Source organism: Podarcis vaucheri (genome assembly GCF_965113315.1).
Source record: "Podarcis vaucheri genome assembly, chromosome: 11".
Classification (NCBI taxonomy): domain Eukaryota; kingdom Metazoa; phylum Chordata; class Lepidosauria; order Squamata; family Lacertidae; genus Podarcis; species Podarcis vaucheri.
The window spans coordinates 3,177,183-3,198,959 of record NC_138749.1 but is presented as its reverse complement, the minus strand read 5'-3'; the positions used below and the strand labels follow the sequence as shown (position 1 = coordinate 3,198,959).

General features: G+C 46.3%; 2 protein-coding genes across 3 annotated transcripts in view; one reads left to right on the top strand and one right to left on the bottom strand.

The window, feature by feature from the left end:
• Nucleotides 1–16,575, bottom strand: part of FAM219A (family with sequence similarity 219 member A) — a 70,744-nt gene extending 54,169 nt beyond the window's left edge. Inside the window, exon 1 of one of the 2 annotated variants that reach the window (XM_082242298.1) lies at nucleotides 16,231–16,575. In XM_082242298.1, coding sequence (XP_082098424.1) covers nucleotides 16,231–16,290 — 60 coding nt within the window. In that variant the 5' untranslated portion in view covers nucleotides 16,291–16,575. The remainder of the gene's footprint in view (nucleotides 1–16,230) is intronic. The other variant, XM_082242297.1, reaches the window with a different exon arrangement.
• Nucleotides 16,576–16,856: 281 nt separating this feature from the next.
• The window catches only part of DNAI1 (dynein axonemal intermediate chain 1), a 172,511-nt gene continuing 167,590 nt past the window's right edge, over nucleotides 16,857–21,777 (top strand). Inside the window, exon 1 of the mRNA XM_082191317.1 lies at nucleotides 16,857–17,070. Within this exon, the coding sequence (XP_082047443.1) occupies nucleotides 17,038–17,070 (33 nt within the window). The 5' untranslated portion in view covers nucleotides 16,857–17,037. The remainder of the gene's footprint in view (nucleotides 17,071–21,777) is intronic.

Sequence of the window (21,777 nt, the reverse complement as noted above, 5' to 3'; positions counted from 1 at the left end):
CCTTTTCCTTTTCTTATCTTCTGGCATTTCATAGAGAAGGGTCAGCAGGCACTCTGAATGCCGAAATCTCCCTCCTGGCTTACCATCATAATTAGAAGGGATCAGCTGATCCAGTAATACATGCATATTTAGCAGTGTATCTGCATCCCAGCTGTCTATGGGGTAATGCAGACTTCAAAGTAAAAAATAAAATAATAAACACATCCCAACTTGCTTTGCTGGCAGAACTACATCTTCACTTGGACAGCTACCTTTGTACTTGAGAAGCTACTTATTGCATAATAGAGGGACACCTCACACTCCAGAGTCACGGTTGGTCTCTTCCTCATCTCCCTACCCATGAAGCCAAAACAATGCCTATTTTTCACCAAGGAGACATGGTTAATTGATCCAGGGAGATTATTTACATTTCAAGAGGGGCTATTTTTGCATTTCAAAAGAATGCTACTGGAAAGAAGCAGGCCGTTTAATTTTTAATTTTTTTAAGGAGCTCTTGCAAGTATATGCTAATAGTCAATCTGGTAATGCTATTCTCCCAACAATGAACTGTTTTAAGTCAATAGAAAAAAATAGTTGTCATCAGAAATGGTTAGCAGTACCCCACAAAAGTAACCTTCGGTTCTATTCTAACAAAATCAAGAGAGACAGATGTACAGCCCTTTTGAGCAGTAACCTTTTTTTAAAAAATCAAATCTTTTACCATTTTATGTGTCTTAGAAAGGCTACTAACTGAAATGGTTGGTGGAAGTATGTAATGACCTCCTTATCCAATCACTTCACAGAGTTGTTACCAAGACCCATGGCAACCAGTGTTTGGGGACTACAAGTAGGAACAGTGATTCAAGAGTCTGAAGACATAAAGGAATATTTAGATTTGATTCAAGAGTCTGAAGACATAAAGGCATATTTAGATTTGACAGGTCTCTTGTCCCCAAATGCCTTCAAAACCTACGATTCTGACTGGCAAGTCTGCAGGAAATAGGCAGATATATTGAGATTTAGTATACAGTGGTACCCCGCAAGACGAACGCCTCGCGAGATGAAAAACTCGCAAAACGAAAGGTTTTTTCGTTTTCGAGTTGCCTCGCAAGACGAATTTCCCTATGGGCTTGCTTCGCAAAACGAAGCTTGCCCCGGGGACAGCGGGTCTTCTCTTTTGAAGTAAGGGGCGGCGGGGAAAGCGCTTCCCGCTGCCCCCGGACCTCTTTAGAAGCAAGGGGCTGCGGGGAGATCGCTTCTCCCCACCGCCCCTTGCTTCAAAAGAGGTCCGGGGACAGCGGGAAGCGCTTTCCGCTGCCCCCGGACCTCTTTTGAAGCAAGGGGCTGCGGGGAGATCGCTTCTCCCCACCGCCCCTTGCTTCAAAAGAGGTCCGGGGACAGCGGGAAGCGCAGCGCTTCTTCCCCGCTGCCCCCGGACCTCTTTTGAAGCAAGGGGCGGCGGGGAGATCGCTTCTCCCGGTGCTCCGAAGCCGGGCAGGGGGGAGGGAACACCTCCCGCCGCCGCCCGGCTTTGGAACGGTGCTCCGAAGCCGGGCGGTGGGGCGGGAACACCTCCCGCCGCCGCCGGGCTTCGGAACGGTGCTCCGAAGCCGGGCGGGAGGGAGGGAACACCTTCTGAAGGCGGGCGGGGGGCAAAAGTCTTTGCTCCCCCCTGCCTGCCTGTCCCGGAGGGCTTTTGAAGGCAGGCGGGGGGGAGCAAAGACTTTCGCCCCCCGCCCGCCTTCAGAAGAGGTCCAGGACCTCTTCTGAAGGCTGGCGGGGGGCAAAAGTCTTTGTCCCCCCTGCCTGCCTTCCCAGGGGCTTTTAAATCGCCCCGGACAGCAGAGAAGTCCTCCACTGTCCCAGGGCGATTTTAAAATGCAGCCCGCCAGCATTTTAAGATCGCCTGGACAGCGGAGAAGTCCTCCGCTGTCCCGGGGTTTTTAAAAATGCTGGGGGTGGGAAGAAAAGCCCTTGTCCCCCCCCCCAGCCTTCAGAAGAGGTCCGGGGACAGACTGTCCCCGGACCTGGTCTGAAGGCGGTTTCCCTAGGAACGCATTGATTTTCAATGCATTCCTATGGGAAACCGTGCATCGCAAGACGAAAAACTCGCAAGACGAAGAGACTTGCGGAACAAATTAATTTCGTCTTGCGAGGCACCACTGTATCTACCAACAGGCCCTTTCATAAAGGCTTTCAGTGCTGACTAATAAGGGGCTCCATCCTTCCAACAACATGAGTGCCATTTAGCCAGGACAACAGCCAGGGTCTACAGTACAAAGCAAGGGAGATGGCTTTGGCAGGGAGGAGAGTTGTTATATTTGCCCACCTCCTCTGTGAGACAACAAGGTCCTTTACTGGAGGGGATGAAGATTTTCCTCATGGATGTTGAGACCCAGAGACACTGAGCTACCCTTAAGTGACATGCTGGGATAGGTCAGAGCCACACCGGAGTTATACCTCCTCATCTTCTAAATGCAGTGAAATGCCACAATCATGCAAACTGAAGCTCTCCTTTGAAGTTCTTGTTGCCCCAATCCCCTCCTTGGCAGAGATCTTTCAAGAAAATGTGATTCAGTTGTTTGGCTTAATAGGTCTGCTTATAACTCATTCAGCATAGTGACTATAGCAAATAGACTGCCCCCTCCCTCTGCTTTCCAACAAAGAATGGCGTCATTAATAATGCACTCTGTATCTCGTCCCCTCTGCAGTGACTGAATTCTCGTCTGTGCTTTTCTGAGTCTTTCTTCCAGCCAGACGCATGTGGCAATCTGCTTCAAAGTACTGCTGTTGCCATCCAATACCCTGACATGCGGAGCGCTCACCCTTTTCCAAGCCATTATGACAACCTTGCTCTTAGCCATCTCCCCAGGACAAACAGCACCTCCTTCTGGGAAGCTAACATGCCAGCCCAATCTCTAAGCAGCTCTGTCATTCATAGTGACAGGGCAAAAAACTGTGGCTTCTTTTGGTGGGCTAGCAAATCATAGACACTTGTAAGGATGTAGCAGGATTTATTTATTTTTAATCCCTCCATTGTAGGACTACAGATCCAGAGGATAGAACAGATGCGTTACTAGCACTACCAGTAAGATCACACCCCTATAATGCATGTCATTTAATTCATGAGTACAACCACACATCTCTTCTTAGGGCAAAGGGAGTAGCAGGGTTTAGATTTCCTTCCCCCAGAGGCTGCAGGTTGAAAGGGCAGAACAATCCATCTTTATTGAGAGTAAGAAATAGTTAAAGGGCATTACAGATAACTAATTGGTATTTAGTTACCCTGAGCACGAATCTCTACAAGCACAAACTTCATGGAATTCCTTGTTGGTGTAATGTGAACAATGGGTTAAATAAACAGTGCTGGGGCTCATGTCTTGAGGAGTACAATCCCCCTACCAGGTCTGGATGTCCTGCAATAAGGATGTCAGGTGCACTGGGCTACCATGGCAACACTACTGAGGTTGAGGGTATGACTTGCTGAGTCATTCACATCCCCATTGGTTCAGAAAATATGCCCACATGTATGCGACAACAGCCGCGAGAGTTCTGGTAGCACAAGGATGGAAGACTGAAGAAACCCCAACTAAAGAATCATGGCAAGAAAAATTGATGGACTATGCAGAACTGGCAAAACTGACATATAAGCTACAGGACAAGGATAACTGTGACTTTAAGGATGAATGGGAACCCTTTACAAAGTATCTGAAGATGCAACAAAGCGAACTGGACTCCTTGGCTGGTTTTGAATAAACATTCACAAACTTTTTATTGATAATAATCAGCTAAATAGTTTGAGGATCTATAAAACTTTGTAACATGCAGAAAACAGCATTCTTAGAGAAACCAAAGACTGGAACTGAGGGAAGTCGAGGGGTGGGTGGTTTTGTGTGGGAGGGGGGAGGGAGGAAAAATGGGGGGGGGGGACAAGGATGATATGTTTTTGGATAATATGTATTGTTATAATTTTGAATTAAAAATTAAAAAAAAAATAAAAAAGAAAATATGCCAATGTGTAGAGACGGGTATAATAGTCTCTAGGACTATTGCTGTCCTTATGTCTTGTCGTGTCCTGTCCAAGTCCTACTGTGCTTGTGTGTGTCAGGGTCTGACTCTGAATCTCTGCGTGTCAGGAAAAGAGGCTGTGGGTTTTGCACAGCAGCATTAGGTAGCCTGGGAATAGTGTGAGTGGATCTCTCTGTACTTAGGTACCTTTACTTTAGAGACCAGAAGAACTGCAGAGAGACTAGTGTTTAGCTTTGTGTCTGGAGACAATAAACATATTGTTCCTTAAATTTGTGTGGGAGGAGTTTTCCCCTTAACTGGGGATTCTGGAAGAAGCTGTTCGGCTGGGAGCAGGAAATCTCTGGAGACTCTGCTGGGCCTCTGCTTACTCTGCTGATACATCACACGGGTTGAGGTATGGCAGACTACCAACTGTCTTCCACAAGTCACCAACAGTCCTGACTGATGTAAGAACATGTGTGAATCTGCAAACACAGAACTCCTTTCCAAATGAGCATCAAAGGCCTATTTAGGAAAGTTTTTAATGTTTGATGTTTTATTGTGCTTTTAATATTCTGTGGGAGCTGCGTAGAGTGGCTGGGGAACAAATAAATGAATTATTACCATTATTATTATTATTATTATTATTATTATTATTATTATTATTATTTCAATGCCACATCATTTTCAGTTACTCAAAAGAATATAGATTTAGTTACTGAGATTCTACAAATTCCTATGCTGAGATTCTGCACGTTCCTATTTTAGACATAAGCAGAAGGTAATCTGTTGCAGTAAGAACACCTCATCTTCTTAGTTGTATCTGTGAAAGCAAAACGGATGGCTTATGTACAATAGCTAGAAAAAAGAGCTGTCAATGTAGTAGATAGGTATGTGACCTAAGAAGTTCAAGTATTACCTGATCCACATAGCTATTAGTCGATCTCTGAAAAACTACAGTTAACCCTGTCCCTTGAACTTTACATGGGGATAGTACTGACCTACTTTTACAGAGCTACTATTAAGAATGACTGAGAATGTATGTGAGGCACTTTGGGTACAAAAAGCTATTTTAGAGTACTCTGTGTATAGGAATGAATCTTTATTATTACAGCTAAACAGCCAGCATAGTAAAACCAGAATTTCAGCATAATTTTTACATAAACATTATGTATAAGGGATTGTAAATCTATTTTCTTTTGTTGACCAATTCACCCAAGTATTTTCATCTGATATGCATGATGGATTTAGAGACCCCTGCACTTTGCGGATACAGTAGTCCAAGAATGAACAGCCAGCATGATGCGTCTCTTTGCCTTGTAAACAGCATTCTGCCTTGGAATACATTTGCCACTGCACTGTTTTTCAACAATGCACAAGACTCTTGAATGCAGTCTTACAAGATAGTCAACAAAAGGGGAAATTCTACACTACTATTTATTTGCAATTCAAACTTTACCCTGTGTGTTGGGACAATAATTTGTTTTCTTAGAAGTTTAGCCTCTGGCCAGACATTGTTTTGAATTTTAGGATTTGACAGGTTTCATTTGCCAACAGCAATTCTTCCTTTATCAGTTCTAGTTTTATCTTCCCACAAGGTCCCTGAAGCAAGCTTCCTGGCCAGTGACTGATATCCAGCGATCAAAATCAATACTAACAAACAATAACCACTCTTTTTCTAAGATAAAAGGAGCTTGCTTCCTTACCTTCACTGACCACCTGAGGGCTAGAATGCATTTATTCAAGTCAGCCACATAGTTTGAAGTATGTGCTCTTAAAAAATGGCACAGGAGTCTTGCTATGTCAAATGCTTTCTTTTCCAGAAAGGAAGACAAAGAAACCGTTCTTAGCAAGAAGCTTGCTTAGTGCAGACTGGACAACCTGAGGTCAATGCACCTCTTTACTCCAGGCTTTCACATCCGACATGCATATTTTAAAGGTCCACCGTATTTTTGAAAATTGCATTCTTTGTAATTTTAAAATTTGTTTTTCATGTTGTATTGTTGTAACCCGCTCTTGGACCTCAGAGTGAAGAGCAGACAATGAATTACAACAACAATAGTAATTACTACAAATCACTACAGGAGATGGCATTGTGGGGACAGTTGCGTTTGACATGATGTACCCTAAGCTAAATGCTGACGTCTGAAGTTGAGCAAGTGGCAAATATATACAGTGGACGCTCGGGTTGCGAATGTGATTTGTGCACTCTAGGATGAACGTTTGTAAAACGTAGCAGCGTATCAGTGCATGCACGGGTTGCGCTTCTGCGCTTCTGCGCATGCGCAACTGCTGAAACCCGGAAGTAACATGTTCTGGTACTTCTGGGTTTCGGCGGGTGCGTAACCCAAAAAAACGCAACCTGAAGTGGCTGTAACCCGAGATATGACTGAACATGGTACACAAGAGGATAAAACAAGTAATAATGAGAAACAGAAACACACAAGCTTACTGGAGAAGTAAGTATCTGAATATTCATTGAGACAGGAGAAAGCCAAAATAAGAGAGTCAATGTTGTGTAGAAGAGAGAATGGATCCAGAAGAGCTGGGTTCAAAGCAGATCACCACTACGACACTAACAAGTTGGCCTTGGGCCAGTCTCTGTGACTCAGTCTAAGCTACCCTCTAATGAGGGCAATGTGCTGGTACATGTTCAACACCTTGAGCTCCCTGGAGGAAGGGTGGGATAAAAAAATGTGACACTCAACTATTTACTTCAGTATATCTGCAGTACTCTGGGGGGAAGGCTCCTCTTAAGTCTTGCAACTGTAGATCGTGTGTGCATTCATACTCAAAAAAGTGGCTTTGCTTCCCGCTAACCTCACATATTTGTTTAAACACACCATACTAAGTTCAGTTCTCACATTCAAGACACATCTACACGGAAGGAAAGTCCCATTGATTTCTGCTTATGATCACAGCCCATGCAGGCAAGCAAAAGTACATTACATTCTACTTCAATAGAAGAAGCTTCTACCAATGAAGCCCAGAAGCACTGGTCCACTGCCAAGAGCACTAGCTGGCAACATATTACTTCAGCCAGGACCAAAGGAGGTCTTCTAGTGCTTACAGCAATATCAGAAAAGGAGGGAAGCACAGCCAGCAAGCAGCCCTATTGTTCTGGTCACCGAACAATACAGTACTTCAGATCTGAGTACTGTAGGTTAAACTGACCTGGGGAATAAATAAAAAATCAGCTTCTTAGCAAGAGCACACAAAGCCCAATTTAAGCAAGCATGAGCACATAACTCGTTTTACAAAAGCAGCACACTGGCAGCTATACCTTCTGCATATGGATTTAGGACAGGAGTGGGCAACGCGTCCTCCAAGCAGGTTTTGTATAGCTCAAGGAGTCATATTAATCCCACCTTTTTACTCTCAATCATGTGCTTTAAGTCTTTGTAGCTATGCTGGCCCCAGAGGGCAAGAAAACAGAGGAGGTATATGCTGGAAGTGAGCTTTTGAGTTAAATACTCATTGATGCACTGGTGTTCAGAGAAACACAGTCTAGGAAAGGAAATGCACTCATGAGTTGGAGTGGCTTCCCCAGTTAATTCTGGTTTTAGTAATTTGGCTGTCAGATGTAAAGCCACCACTAGCAAGGACCGGGGATGACAACAGAGTAACTTCACCCATATAGATCTCAAAAATAATGTCTTGCTGAGAATCTTGCTCTCTACATCCAAGCGAGCCCAACTCAAAAGGTATTTCACTCCAAGCAACAAATAGAACTGGGATGTTTCTCATCTCAATTCAGACTGTAAGTGGAGCTTGCAGTCTGAATTACTTCCCCAGCTGTTTCGTACTTGTTTGGCTTACCAAAGGCTATGAGTAGAGAATACTCATTTGAAACCAGCTGAGTCACAGAAGAATCTTTGGAGGGAGCACAGTGCTCTTCTGCGTTCCACAGACTGGATGTGCCCACACCCTGCATGGACTCGCCTACACTGTCAGCAGCCAAGTTCATGGATGGCATCCTAAAACTGAATCGTTTCTCAGCATGAGGCAAGGCAAAGAAAGGAAAGCTAGAAGAATATGCAACAAAGGATGCCTACTGCATATCTAGGAGGAGTATTCTATGTTCCAGTAGTCCCTGGAGTGATCTCATATTGAATGGAATTACTCTGTGAGATTTGCGCCAGCAGTGTTGCTTTTCCACCTGAGCATATATGGCCTCCTAAAAGCTACAATCGTTTTATTTATTCTTGAACTTCTAACTACCTGCATGTGTAACCTCGGCTGAGTCATAAGTAGTTATTTCAGCTACTCACTCAAATAATTAGAAGGGTAGGACCTGCTCGGAAATGGAGCAGTCTTTCAAGTCTTGCTTTATTGCTGGAGAAAGTTACTGAAGAAAAAAAAGTAAGAGTCAAGTCTTCAATTCTTCAAAGTAAATGTCCAACCAGATCTTCTATTCTTCCAGTAACTGTCCAACCAGGTTACTAGATGGAGTAAGGTATCAAGTGATACCACAGCTATTTACAGATAGGGAATCAATTAGTTTAACTGTCAGGTGGCTGGAGAGTTTAGGCCAGAAATGCTTCAGGTGAGTTTTTAAGCACAACTACAAAGGTTCACTCAGCTCTCAGTTCACACTTCTGTAATTGCATTATCAAGCTACACAGCCCAGCCCAAACTAAGGTGAATTTACATTTAAGAAACCTCAGGCAGAAATCCTGGAGTTCAAAAGTGTTGCAGTTTACTTCTCCAATGGCAGCTTTCTGAACTCCAAAAATAAGCACTTATCAGGAAAAACACACAGGAGGATTAATCATGGATTTCATGGAGTAGGGAAGCAAGGATCAGATGCTATTAAGATATGGAAAACTAAATAGTCAGTTGCAAACATGATCAGCTGTAAGTGACCTCCCTTTCACAAACTGTGGTAGAGAATTTCCCCATGTTCACCAAATTGCTATACAGGGAGAGAAAAAAAGAGACTGAATTTTAAAGGTACCCATGGCAGCCAAGCAACTGGGTGTTTCTTCAACATTGACAGCTACTGTATATACCACCGTCACAGATGCACGGAAGCAAATCTACATCTTATTCGTAAAACATCTACTGATTGCGGTTTTGCATCTCTTACTGTTGATTAAAGCAATTCTGTGAGCAATCATTCAGTGTCTGATTTTATTTATTTTATATTAAGCTACACATTTATTCTTGTACACCTTGAGCTTTTTAGAAAAGGTAACAGAAATGTAATAAATACTGTATATTAAGTCATCCTATAAATTAGCCTTGGAACAATATAAAACGTAAGGAACCACTTGAACCTATAATCTAGCTCTTCCTCCCTTTGAAGCATTAAAATACCAACTCCTGGCTTTCTCCTCTGTCCCGACAAAACAATCATTTTTTGTCTACTGAATGAAGCTAACCGGCACTGCTAAAACAGTGGAGGTGAACAAAAAACTAATAATGTATTCATGATTTATATTAATTTTTACTGCTGATATGAGTAAATCCTGTGTTAGATTTATCCTATTCCATTATACCAACCTTTAAAAAGGAATTGCTTTACAATGGATCATAATCAATGAATACTTATTCAGGTCAAGATAAGACAGATTCCCAAATAATTAATTGGCTTGCTGCTCATAGATACTGAACTTGCAAATCATAATTTAGTTAATTTAAAAATGGAGAACAGTTAAGTCTAATACCTATGCGGAATCTAAAAAGAAAGTATACAATATTATCTAGCTGTATCAAAATGTTTTCTGAACAAATATGCCAACAGGAGATAATGTCATGTGTAACGAACACTCTTCCATCTCCTAAGACTACCTGAATAGCAGAATGCTATAGTTTCTACATCTAAAGCAAAAAGAACAGTAGCACCTGGCAGCTTTTTCTTGGTTTTCCAGTAAGGCTGAAATTTAGGCACTATATTCATGTGCAAACAGCCTCTTCTCCATAGTTACACTTTTACACAGTTCTTAATACCTCTAGTGGACTTTGCTTACTACAACAGTTGGAGGTACTGGCCCACACCCTTTACGTCCAAGCTTAAATATACAGAAAACACAGTGGAAGCAACACAGAGGGGAAAACCTCACATACCAGCAGCCTAACTCTTTGAGTGCTTACACAGGAATCCCACTGAAGGCAATTAGTCTTCCTTTCCAAGTGTGCATAGGATTGCCACCACCTGCCACTTCATTTGCAAGAGCACTTGTGCCTTGATTAAGAGGTGATCTTTCTCCTCCATCTTCTGGGAGGAGGAGGGGGGGAGAGAGAGAGAAGATGCTGGAGTGTTCTGCATGGATGGGACCAGAGAAGAGAACAAGCAATTAAGGCTTGTTACCTAAACAAGCAAGCACTATGGAGTGTGCTCCCAACAAAAGAGCAGACCTGATGCAAGCACAATACAGTGGTGCCTCGCAAGACGAAATTAATTCGTTCCGCAAGTCTCTTCGTCTTGCGGTTTTTTCGTCTTGCGATGCACGGTTTCCCATAGGAATGCATTGAAAATTAATTAATGCGTTCCTAGGGAAACCGCCTTCAGACCAGGTCCGGGGACAGTCTGTCCCCGGACCTCTTCTGAAGGCTGAGGGGGGGGACAAGGGCTTTTCTTCCCACCCCCAGCATTTTAAAAAACCCTGGGACAGCGGAGGACTTCTCCGCTGTCCGGGGCGATCTTAAAATGCTGGCGGGCGGCATTTTAAAATCGCCTGGGAAGGCAGGCAGGGGGGACAAAGACTTTCGCCCCCTGCCCGCCTTCAGAAGGTGTCCCCGCCCCCCTCCCCACTTCGGAACAGCTTTCCGAAGTGGGGCGGCTGGGGCAGGTGTCCCCGCCCCCCGCCCCACTTCGGAACAGCTTTCCGAAGTGGGGCGGCTGGGGCAGGTGTCCCCGCCCCCCCTCCCCACTTCGGAACAGCTTTCCGAAGTGGGACGGCTGGGGCAGGTGTCCCCGCCCCCCCTCCCCACTTCGGAACAGCTTTCCGAAGTGGGGCGGCTGGGGCAGGTGTCCCCGCCCCCCCTCCCCACTTCGGAACAGCTTTCCGAAGTGGGGCGGCTGGGGCAGGTGTCCCCGCCCCCCCTCCCCACTTCGGAACAGCTTTCCGAAGTGGGGCGGCTGGGGCAGGTGTCCCCGCCCCCCCTCCCCACTTCGGAACAGCTTTCCGAAGTGGGGCGGCTGGGGCAGGTGTCCCCGCCCCCCCTTCGGAACACGGGGGGGACACGGGGAGATTTTAAAATGCTGGGGATCGGCAGCGCTTCGCTCCCGACCCCCAGCATTTTAAAACCTCCCCGGGACACGGGGAGATTTTAAAATGCTGGGGGTCGGCAGCTAACGCTTCGCTCCCGACCCCCAGCATTTTAAAATCTCCCCGGGACAGGGGGAGATTTTAAAATGCTGGGGGTCGGCAGCTAACGCTTCGCTCCCGACCCCCAGCATTTTAAAGCCCATAGGGAAATTCGTCTTGCGAAGCGCCTCCAAAACAGAAAACCCTTTCGTCTTGCGGGTTTTCCATCTTGCGAGGCATTCGTCTTGCGGGGTACCACTGTACCTTTCCTTCTACGGGTCCCCCATATGAGAAGGCAAGAGCAGCCTCTACCAACCTGCATTGTTCCCCCAGGACACCCCCAGTCCTTGGGGACCATGACTTCTGCCGGCTCCTGCTTACAAAACTGGTAAGTTCTGGAGGTTGCCCTTTTTTCCTTAAAGTCCTGTTTGCTATAAGAGAAAATATGCACACTCACACTTTTCTGCACACAAAACACTGTATCGATGAAAAGAGGTATTTATTGACATGAAGACATTAAGGAAAGCTAAGACGGGCAACAGTGATTATATCTCATGCTTTATGAGCCACAACTAAGAGCTTCTGCTATTTGCACAAATATTTAAAATACATTTCTGCCTGTACTCCAAATTTCCAAGGACTGCAGATGAGAGCACACAAGATGTTATACACATTAGAGGTTCTTATCCAGGGGCTGAAAAGCCATTTTCCAATAGCCAGAGTGAAAATGTAAAACAAAGTTCACGGAATATCAAGAGAAACTGACCACAAGAGCAGACAGCAGATTGAATATATAACATGCTTCGCTGAATAGTTTGTGAATTTTGCAGCTACGGAATAGACCCTATGCAAAAATCATGGCATAGTTTCTCTTAAGAAGTTTTATATTCTTGTAGCAGCAAAAATTCAAAATATGATAGTTATATTTGCTAAAGAAGCAAAATAAAGCAAACCCCGACAATGATTCCAAGGCAGGTACCAGTGTTTCTATGGGCTGCACAACACCTTATATTATTTGACATCTCCATTGTCACTTTATTCTCTCCTTTTTTTAATGTTAAAGTGTAGAATTCAACCAAGCACTAGGGAGATTGTTCCATCACTGTTAGAGAAATGCTATCAGAACAATCTCCCCTTTCCTCCTGCTGTACAATGTTCTGACCTTCCAGTGCAGTTTTGCAGGAGACATGGGGTTGGAGAGGGGGTGAAACCCTATTGTGCTAGTACGAGTCCTTGCATTGGCTTCCACTAACAGAACAGGTTAGTTGAATTCAGCCAAATATTTCTACTCCACTTTTCTTTATAAATAGATTCAAAGAACCTTACAAAAACATTCAAAGTAATTACAATTAGATCTTTTTAAAAAAAATATATATGATAGAATAAGGGCAGGTTAACACAACTTTTGAAGCAGGAAGATAAAAGCATCAAAGCACATTAAAACATGAACAAAATAAAAGAAAAAAGGTTTAAGCAGCATGCCTGAAGCTGAAAAGTGGAAGTGGGAAACAGCAGGACTGGCAGCTGAATGAGGCCATCCAGGCCTCTCTGTCTGCTCCTGGAAACACTCTCCAGACGATGCCCCTTCTCAACATCCCTGCTTCACACAATCCTTGGGTATTTTTGCCTGGCTGGAATGTGCCTTTAAACCTCATTAATGACTGGAATAAAAAAGGAGTATAGAAAGAAACCAGCTTACTGCCCCAAGGTAAAATTTACCTGTGCTGCTCTTCCCACTTTGCCTCTGGCCCTGCCCCCCCCCATGTGGCCCCCAGAACATTGACCAGTAGGGAATGTGGCTCTCAAGCTGAAAAGGGTTCCCCACTCCTGCTTAGAACAGAGGGAGCCAGACACATTTCTCTAAGGAAAGAGTTGCATAACTTGGATACTAGAGTAGAAAAAAGATTCATCCCATGTCCCAACCAACCATACCTCTCAAAGTGGTGCAATGTATAGCAAGGCCTCTGATGTTGAACCAGTAAGCTGGTTTCCCCCTCAAATAATGCCAACTGAATAATTCAAGCCATAACATTTTCATAATGCAATCTCAAACTAAAATTCATGTTTAAGCAACACGTTTGCCACTATTTTCATGAACAAGTAGATTTTTGCAAGGATGAGGAACTGCATATGGTTAACTGAGAAGAGGGAAATACAGCTTAGACACAATACTTCAGCGCGCTCGAATTTGTAAGGCTCCAGTTAATGGGACATTTTGCTGAACTGTTATTGCACCACTCAGTTCACAATCACGAGTCTTCAAGATCGGAGAGTGAAATATACCCTGATGCTTTAAGTATTTTAACTGCCAAGACATTACAGACCACCTTTACCTGTTATGATGATACCAGGTACTGTATGGGAAGTTAAACATCTGAGCAAAGCATGAGCCTGCCAGAATAACCAGTTAAAGGATTCCTCTAAAATTAAAGGCTGGTCAGTAAATAGACAAATAATTAAAACTACTAGTAGAACTTCATAAGATTAACGCAGGTCAAAATAACTCAAATCTCCATTTAGCATTTAACATTGCAGAGGAAAACAACACAGTATAACAGAAAAGGGGAAGAAAGTTACATCTAAACAGGAGACAGAAGGCTTGTCAATGAAGACACATGTTCAGACTAATGATTACTGATGAGAAAGCAGGAGACACTCCCTCCGATTCCCTAATATTCAAATGACTACTATGAGCTGTGTTTTAAACTACAAGATAGGAAATCCACACCCAATAGGTCATTAGCTTCTCTCTCCGTATCAAATTAGTGTTTACAAACTATTTGAGAGATGACAAAGAGCCCTTGATTGGAAAATGGGATAGAATCTCTTACTAATGATGTATGTACACGCAGAAAAAGAAAGTGAGTGTAGAGGATGGAACAAAATGGTTGGAAGTACTGCAGGTGCCCGGAAGCTGCAGCACACGGCCTTGTGGTAATTTAAAATATAATGTAAACAATGTGAATGGCTTGGGTTTAAGAAGCATATACAAATCAGTAGGAATCAGAAACGTGCGTGTGTGTCAGGGAGTGTGTGAAGCAAGAAGACTGGTAATCACTAAATGGAGCAGTCAGTGAGAAAAGAGAAGGAACACAAAGAAACCAATTTTCACCTTCTGTAAAATGAACTCCATGACATGGTGGTGACATTTTATCACCCACACAATAAGGGAGTCAACCCCTGACTGGGAGGTGCACAGAAGTTGCTCTACATATGGAATCTTTGGGCGGGAGGCAGCATCTCTGAAAACTGTTTGCCTAAGCCTCTTTCAGAACCATTTTGAGGGACAGCAACCTACCACACAACCCTACGCTTCTAATTTAACCCATCACATCTCACAAGGAACACAGGCTTCGAAACAGCAACCTTTCCCTCCTAGACCAACTCTGGTCATGCAGCGAGGCTATTCTCTTAAAAGCAAAAATGACCAGTAGTGATTCTCGGCATGCAAAGATTCTGAACACAGATTTGAGCATGAAGGTACAGTCAAATGATAACAAATCTGTTCTTTCTTTTGCTGCCAGTAGATGCTACCGACACGCAATATTTATCCCTCTCCCCTACATGCTTACAAAAGGATTACGTCATCAAGCCAGCCAGACATGGACCCAAAACATCCAGTCATGTTCCGGTCCCTTCCATGCCTGCCAGTAGCAAGAGAGGCTTCCATAAGCCTCTTGATGAAAGGGGCCTGGAGCAACCAGATCCCTAGAGCACGAGATCATCATGCCATACCTTAAGAGAACAAGCTAAGGTGGAAAAGGGAGAGTAAGCAGAGCTGCAGAGAAGAAACAGCTGAGCAAACAGAGGGTAAGCAGCTTCCCTGCAACAGAAAGAGTAGTTGATAGCAAAAGGGGCTTCCCGCCCCCCTTTCCTTCTATGGAGGGGTTTGAGAAACCTTAGCACAGGCAGATGTTGTTCCTCCTTATGCCAGCACAGCAATGTGCCTTAAAGTGAGACCAGTCTCACCACTGCTCAAGGACAAGATTTCATTGAATCCTGAGAAAAATATCCGTTTTGGATTTCTGCCTCTGTTGATCTTTTAAAAATAAAATTGCCTTGACCCTGACCTGGTGCAATGCTTCATAACAGTCTCACCGAATACCATACCCCCCCCCCCAAAAAAAAACACACACACACTCCTGAAGAAAGCGTCTCCAGAGACCCTTGGGACTACAGCTCCCCTTACGCCATACTTTTCACCTGTGCATTTTTTGGGGGGCGGGTTGGTAGGAGCAAAGGCAGGTCACCCCACCATCAAAAAAGGCAGGTCACCCCACCATCAAAAAACGCAGTGGGGTGTCAGCTTCTCAAAACTTCCTTTTGAAGAGCGGGGATGGGGTGGGGAGCAGAAGGAGAGGAGGGGCCACAGAGGAGAGACCTCAGTTCAAATCCTGGCCAAGTCAAAGCAACGGGGAAAGGATGTTTCTCCACCCAAAGGTGCGCGATGTCCAAGGCAGGAAGAGGAAGAATACTCTTTGTGACTATGGGGGGGGGGGGTGTTTGCTGCGTGCGGCTGGAGAAACAGCCCCCCCCCCGCCCATAAACGATCTTCTCCCCTCCCGCCCATTTCCCCTGATCACTTTCTCCTCCCCCCCCCAGCCGTGTCCTTTGCGAAGGAGGCCTGGAAGGGCGTCTCCCCTCCATCCATCCATCCACCCCCCAGCCAAGGCCGGGGCCGAGCCTGCCGCAGAGGTGCGGCCGCGCAACCCCGAGACCCCTTAAGGGTGGGGGGTGAGGAGCCCCTTCCTCCCACCGGGGGGGGGCTATCCCCCCTCCCCAAATATTTCTCATCTTAAACCGCCCTGAGTCCTGCGGGGGTGTAGGAATAATGTTCTGAATAGCAATGGGGAGAGAAAGAGCAGCAGGTGCGTGTGGTCATGTACCCCCCCTCAGAGAGAAGATGCTGAGGGGGGGGTTTGGAAAGAGGCGACTTAGCCCCCCCCTCCCCCCATTATTCCCAACGGCGAGGGCTCCTGAGGGGACTCACCAGCGGCTGCATCTCGGCCCTCACGGCGGGCACTTGGAAGCGGTCGATCTCCTCCATCATGGTGCCGCCGGCGGGAGAGGGAGCCGGGCCGGGAAGGCCGAGCGGGCGGAGGGCGGGCGAGAACCGGCAGCTGGAAGAGGACGAGGAGGAGCGAGAGGAGGAGGAGGAGGCCCGGCCGCCGCCGCCGCCGCCTCAGTGTCGCTGGGCCTCGCCCTCCGCCACTGCCGCCGCCGCTGCCTGCCTCATCCCCTCAGAGATGCTCCTGGCGAGGAAGGAGAAGGAGACGCGCCGCCGCCGCCTCAGAAAAACCCTCCACAGCCGGCCGCGGTGACTCCGCCCTCTCAGTGCGCACGCGCGAACTCGGGTGGGGGGGGGGAAAGCGCCGCTCCGGTCCCTGGAGGCTCTCTGGCAGCCCCGTCACGCGCCCCGCCCACCACATTTGCATATTCATCAGAGGGGCGGGGTTGCGCTCGCTCTCCCTCGGGCTGGACCCCGCCCTCCTCAGGAGTCCTTCTCTCCGCCCATTGGCTCTTTGACCTTCCGACTGGGGAAGGTGGGAGACGGACGGTGGAGGCGGCCAATCTCAGGCGGGCGCGCCTTCTCGTCAATCTCTGTGGGCGGAAGGAGGAGCGGCGGCGGCGGCGGAACCTACTTCCGTTTGGTTGCCATGGATGCCGAGATCAACTTCCGGCAGCTGGCCGACGAAAGCCGGGCGTGAAAAGAAAGAGAGGAGGATTTGAAATAGTGAAGGAAGAGAGTCGGGCGACCACCGCCGGCCATTGACGCGGAGGGAGGAGAGCCGCAGATATGCCCCCGAAAGAGCCTTTCAAGCGCAGGCAGGTGAGAAAAGGGAAGGAGGGGGGTCGGTCGTGACGTCACCAGGTGCACTTGCCCCCCCACCGTGATGGCTGTTGTTGTTGTTGTTGTTGACATGAAAATGTTGTTGAAATTTTCTCTAATGAAAATAGGGATGTCCCATTCCAGAATGATAATTTTACTCTGGGCAGCTTCCAACATATAAAAAAACATAATTAAACATTATTATATTTAATAATAATGTTAAATATTTTAATAATAATGTCAGGGGTTCAGGAGCAGAGGCGAGGGCAAGGGAGGAAACAGAGAGCGAAGGGGAGGAGGCAGAAGAAAAGATGAGTGATGACGACGACCCGAGATCTCCGAGTCTTTCCAGTGAATCAGAAGATTCACAGGAAGGGGCGCCAGTGGCTGGAGCAAGGGGGGAGCCTAGGGGGACACCCCAGGAAGAAGGGTCCAGAGGGGGCTCAGAGAGCAGCAGTTGGAAATCGGGGCCAGCATCACCAGCAGAACGCAGTGGAGAGGAAGGGCGCCAGGTACCGAGCTCTGGCAGCTCGCAGCAGGAGGGAGGACATGAGTCAGGAGTGGCCACACCTCCATCGGGGAGCGAAGAAACAGTCAGGCGGAAAGTGGAAGGTTGGGCGCGCGCGCCAAGTTCAAATGCATAGGAAGGTGGCGCAGTAAGCAGCCCGGAAAGGGAGCCAGGTCCTAAAGCCCGACGCAAGGAGACAGAAGGGTCCGGGGGGTCAGCGTCAGAAGCGTCCCGGAAGGAAGAGACTACGGGGGGCAGAGGGACCCAGAGAAGAACGGTCAGGCGGAAAAGGTGGAGTAAGGCTAGGGCATTTAGCTGGTGTACAGGGGGCGGAGACTCAGACGGAGCTTCGCCGGTCTAACCCATAAGACGTAGAGTTGCACGCAGCAGCTTGAGAATGGAAACTGTAACTCAATAAAGACTTTTACAAAATGATCGCTGGCTAGCGTGATCCTCTGTGAGCTAGGATCTGGAAGCAGCTCTGACAAATAATAATACTTTTTATTTATACCCTGCCCTCCCCAACCAAGGCCGGGCTCAGGGCGGCTAACAAGCAATAATAAAAACAAATTGAATGACTACAACTTAAAAACAAAATTAAAATACAACATTAATATATTGAAACCTCATCGCAGGAAGAGAAAGGAAAAGAAAAAGAAAGAGGGGGAGGGAATCAAATTGGCTCCAAGCCAAAGGCCAGGCGGAACAACTCTGTCTTACAGGTCCTGTGGAAAGAAATCAGATCCTGCAGGGCCCTGGTCTCATGAGACAGAGCGTTCCACCAAGCCGGAGCCAGAGTTGAAAAGGCCCTGGCTCTGGTTGAAGCTAATCTAACTTCCTTAAGGGACACAAGTGGCGCTGTGGGTTAAATCACAGAGCCTAGGACTTGCTAATTAGAAGGTCGGCGGTTCGAATCCCCGTGACGGGGTGAGCTCCCATTGTTCGGTCCCTGCTCCTGCCAACCTAGCAGTTTGAAAGCACGTCAAGGTGCAAGTAGATCAATAGGTACCGCTCTGGTGGGAAGGTAAACGGCGTTTCCGTGCGCTGCTCTGGTTCGCCCCAGAAGCAGCTTAGTCATGCTGGCCACACGACCCAGACGCTGTACGCAGGCTCCCTCGGCCAATATAGCAAGATGAGCGCCGCAACCCCAGAGTCGTCCACGACTGGACCTAATGGTCAGGGGTCCCTTTACCTTTAAGGAAGATTGGGACATCCCAGGATCAATTCAGAAACTAGGACGGCTTCTCTAAATCAGGGACGTCCCTGGGAAATAGGGACACATGGAGGTCTGTGTTGTTGTTGTTAATTTATTCCATTTCTCTTATTTGATCTATTATTTAAATTTCTGCCCTTCATCTAAGGCTTACAGGGTGATTTGCAATATAAAAATGCAAAAAATACATACCATAATGACAAACAAAAACAATACCCCCCCCCCAGTTTAAAAGGCCATATATTGCTTAGTTAGCTAAAGCCTGGGAGAAGAGGAATGTTTTTTGCCTGACACCTAAAGATATGTAATGAAGGTGCTTGGCAAGCCTCTTTGGGGAGAGCATCGTGCAAGCAGGGAGCCACCACAGAAAAGGCCCGTTCTTGTTTCGTGCCCTCTGGACTTCTCATGGGATGAGGTAACTGTTGCGTGGATTTGTCACTGGTTTCTCATCATCCTGGGGAAAAGTTACAACAGAGGTGCTTCAGGGTTCTGTCCTGGGCCTGTTGTTGTTCAACGTATAAAAAGACTTTGATGAAGAAATTGAGGGGATGTGTATCCAATCTACAGATGATACCAAACTGGGGGTGGGAGTAGCTAATGCTGCAGAAGACAGCAACTGGATTCAAGATGACTTTAACAGATTGGAGAACTGGGCCCAAACTAACAAAATAAATTTCAATAGGGACAAATGTCTGCACTTAGACACTTAGGCAGGAAAAACCAGTGGCACAATTATAGAATGGGGGACACCTGGCTTGACAGTGGTATGAGTTTCCTTGAGAAAAATCACATTTTGTGAGTCAGCACAACAACTGCACCACTTACTGACTACTAATATTTTGCCAGCTGATAAAAGGTCACAGATATGGTGATTTGCCTCCTACAGCACTTAAGATTCCCACGTGCACCCTTTCCACCTTTCCCCTCAAGAATACGGGTGAGATGGACTTCCGGAGGCGGCGCGAAACGAGTAATGGCGGTCCTCTTTGCGTTGCGAAGAGGGGCTCCGCAGGAAAGGGTCGTTCGCTGCGGCAAAGCGACGACCCACTAAGATAAACCACGAGCAGAGCGAGCTCGTGGCCGTGGGATCCGGCGGGCACCTAGAGCGACCCCCAAAACGAAGAAGGAACCCCGTAAGGGGCTCCGGAAGCGCGGAGGGGAAGCGGTGCTGTGGATTCATCGCTCTTTCTGCGGGAGTGAAGCCGCGCGGCTGTTACAGATGAGCGCCGACCTTTCTTCCTTAATATTGGATCACAAATCAACTACTCGTGAGTAAGAGTTATTTGAAATTGGATTACAAATTTATGAATTTGGCTGAAAGCGGGAGACGAGAAAAAGGAAGTCCGTCTCCCGGTGGTGCTTAGTGATCAAAGGCAAAGGAACTGACAAGCTGGAAGCAATACAAAAGGGTTTTAAAACGGGAAGTATCATACGTCTGGTGAAGTCAGAAATTGAAGGGAAAGGCAAGTTATCTTTATTTTCCTTGCTATTGTGTTTATTCTACTTGGGGACCCTCTCCTCTGCTGGACTTTTAAAACTTTAAAAACCCCAGTCCCGGGCTTGCAGTGGGCAAAAGGCTGTTTTGCGGATACACATACAAAGTTGAAATGGATACTTAGAGGCATCACTGGTGGATACAATTGAACAACTGTATTTTGCACCTCCTGAGAAACTACTGTGGCAACATTGAGAGGGCTCTGCCAGAGGGAAAAGGTCTTCTCTAAAGACTATTGTTAATTTACTTAATTGCAGGAACTTCAATGGCGACTGAAACTTTGTTTCTTCTTTCCTGAACTGTAACAATACTCCCTCTAGTGGAATTTGGAATTTACAATTTCCTGAGAACTAACTTTGCTTTGACTCTCTGTGGTTTGGTTATTTACTCTGAAGCCTGTCTTTCCCATGGAATTCTTGACAGCTTGACCTTGAATCCAAAGACAGGTGTGGAATGAGTGGCCGAGCAAAAACAAGAGCTGCGTCGAAAGCAGGGAAAGGCCAATTGGTACAAACAACCCTGATTTCCCAGGCTCGTAGATCTTCAGTCCCTGCTGTCCTACAGGGAGTTGTACCATCACCAACAACCCCATCTAAGGAAGCTGAACAGTCAACAACTGAGGATATGGCAGCTGGGGGGTTCTAGCACTCTTTTAGAGGAAATGTTACAACAATTTGCAATTTTGAATAAAAAAGTGGATGATCAAACTGCAAAAATTGACTTAGCCACATCTTCAATTACCAAACTTTCTGAACAGGTGGCTAAGCATGCACAAGACATTGGGAATCTAAAGGACGCTACATCTGAAAATCGGAAATTGGCCGAGGCTGCGAATGAAAAAGCAGGTCAAGCAATTCAGAAAGTGGATGAATTGAAAGGAGAGGTAAGGCCGCTCCATAAACATATCAGCGACCAGCAGGCCTACCTGTCTTTGGTGGAACTGAGAAACAGGGAAAATAATTTAAGATTACGCTCTATCCCACAGATTGAGAAAGAGGACTTGACTGGCTTCTTGACAGCAGAATTTTCTAAATTCTGGGGTATAAAGGAAGATACAGACTTTAAAATAACAACCGCATTCAGACTGGGAAGAGTTACCAGGAAAGACAGGCCTAGAGACTGTTTGATCATTTTAAGGACTAAGCAGGAGAGAGACAAGCTACTTGACTTACATTTTAACAAAGCACTTGAGATCCAGGACAGAAGAGCACAAATTTACAAGGATATCCCTAAACAACTATTGGATCTCAGATCTAACTACACCGACCTAGCTGGACTTTTGAGAGGCAACGGAATACCATACAGGTGGGAGTTTCCACAAGGCTTATCATTCAACTACAAAGGAAAGAAGATTAAAATCAAAACGAAAGAGGACAGCCAGAAGTTTCTACACGACCACGGAGAAGACTTGCAGAAAGGAGCAGCAGCTCTTTGGCCTCCACCAGAGTTTGGAAAAGAGCTAGCACCCTCGGATTTGGATAAAAAAGAAGA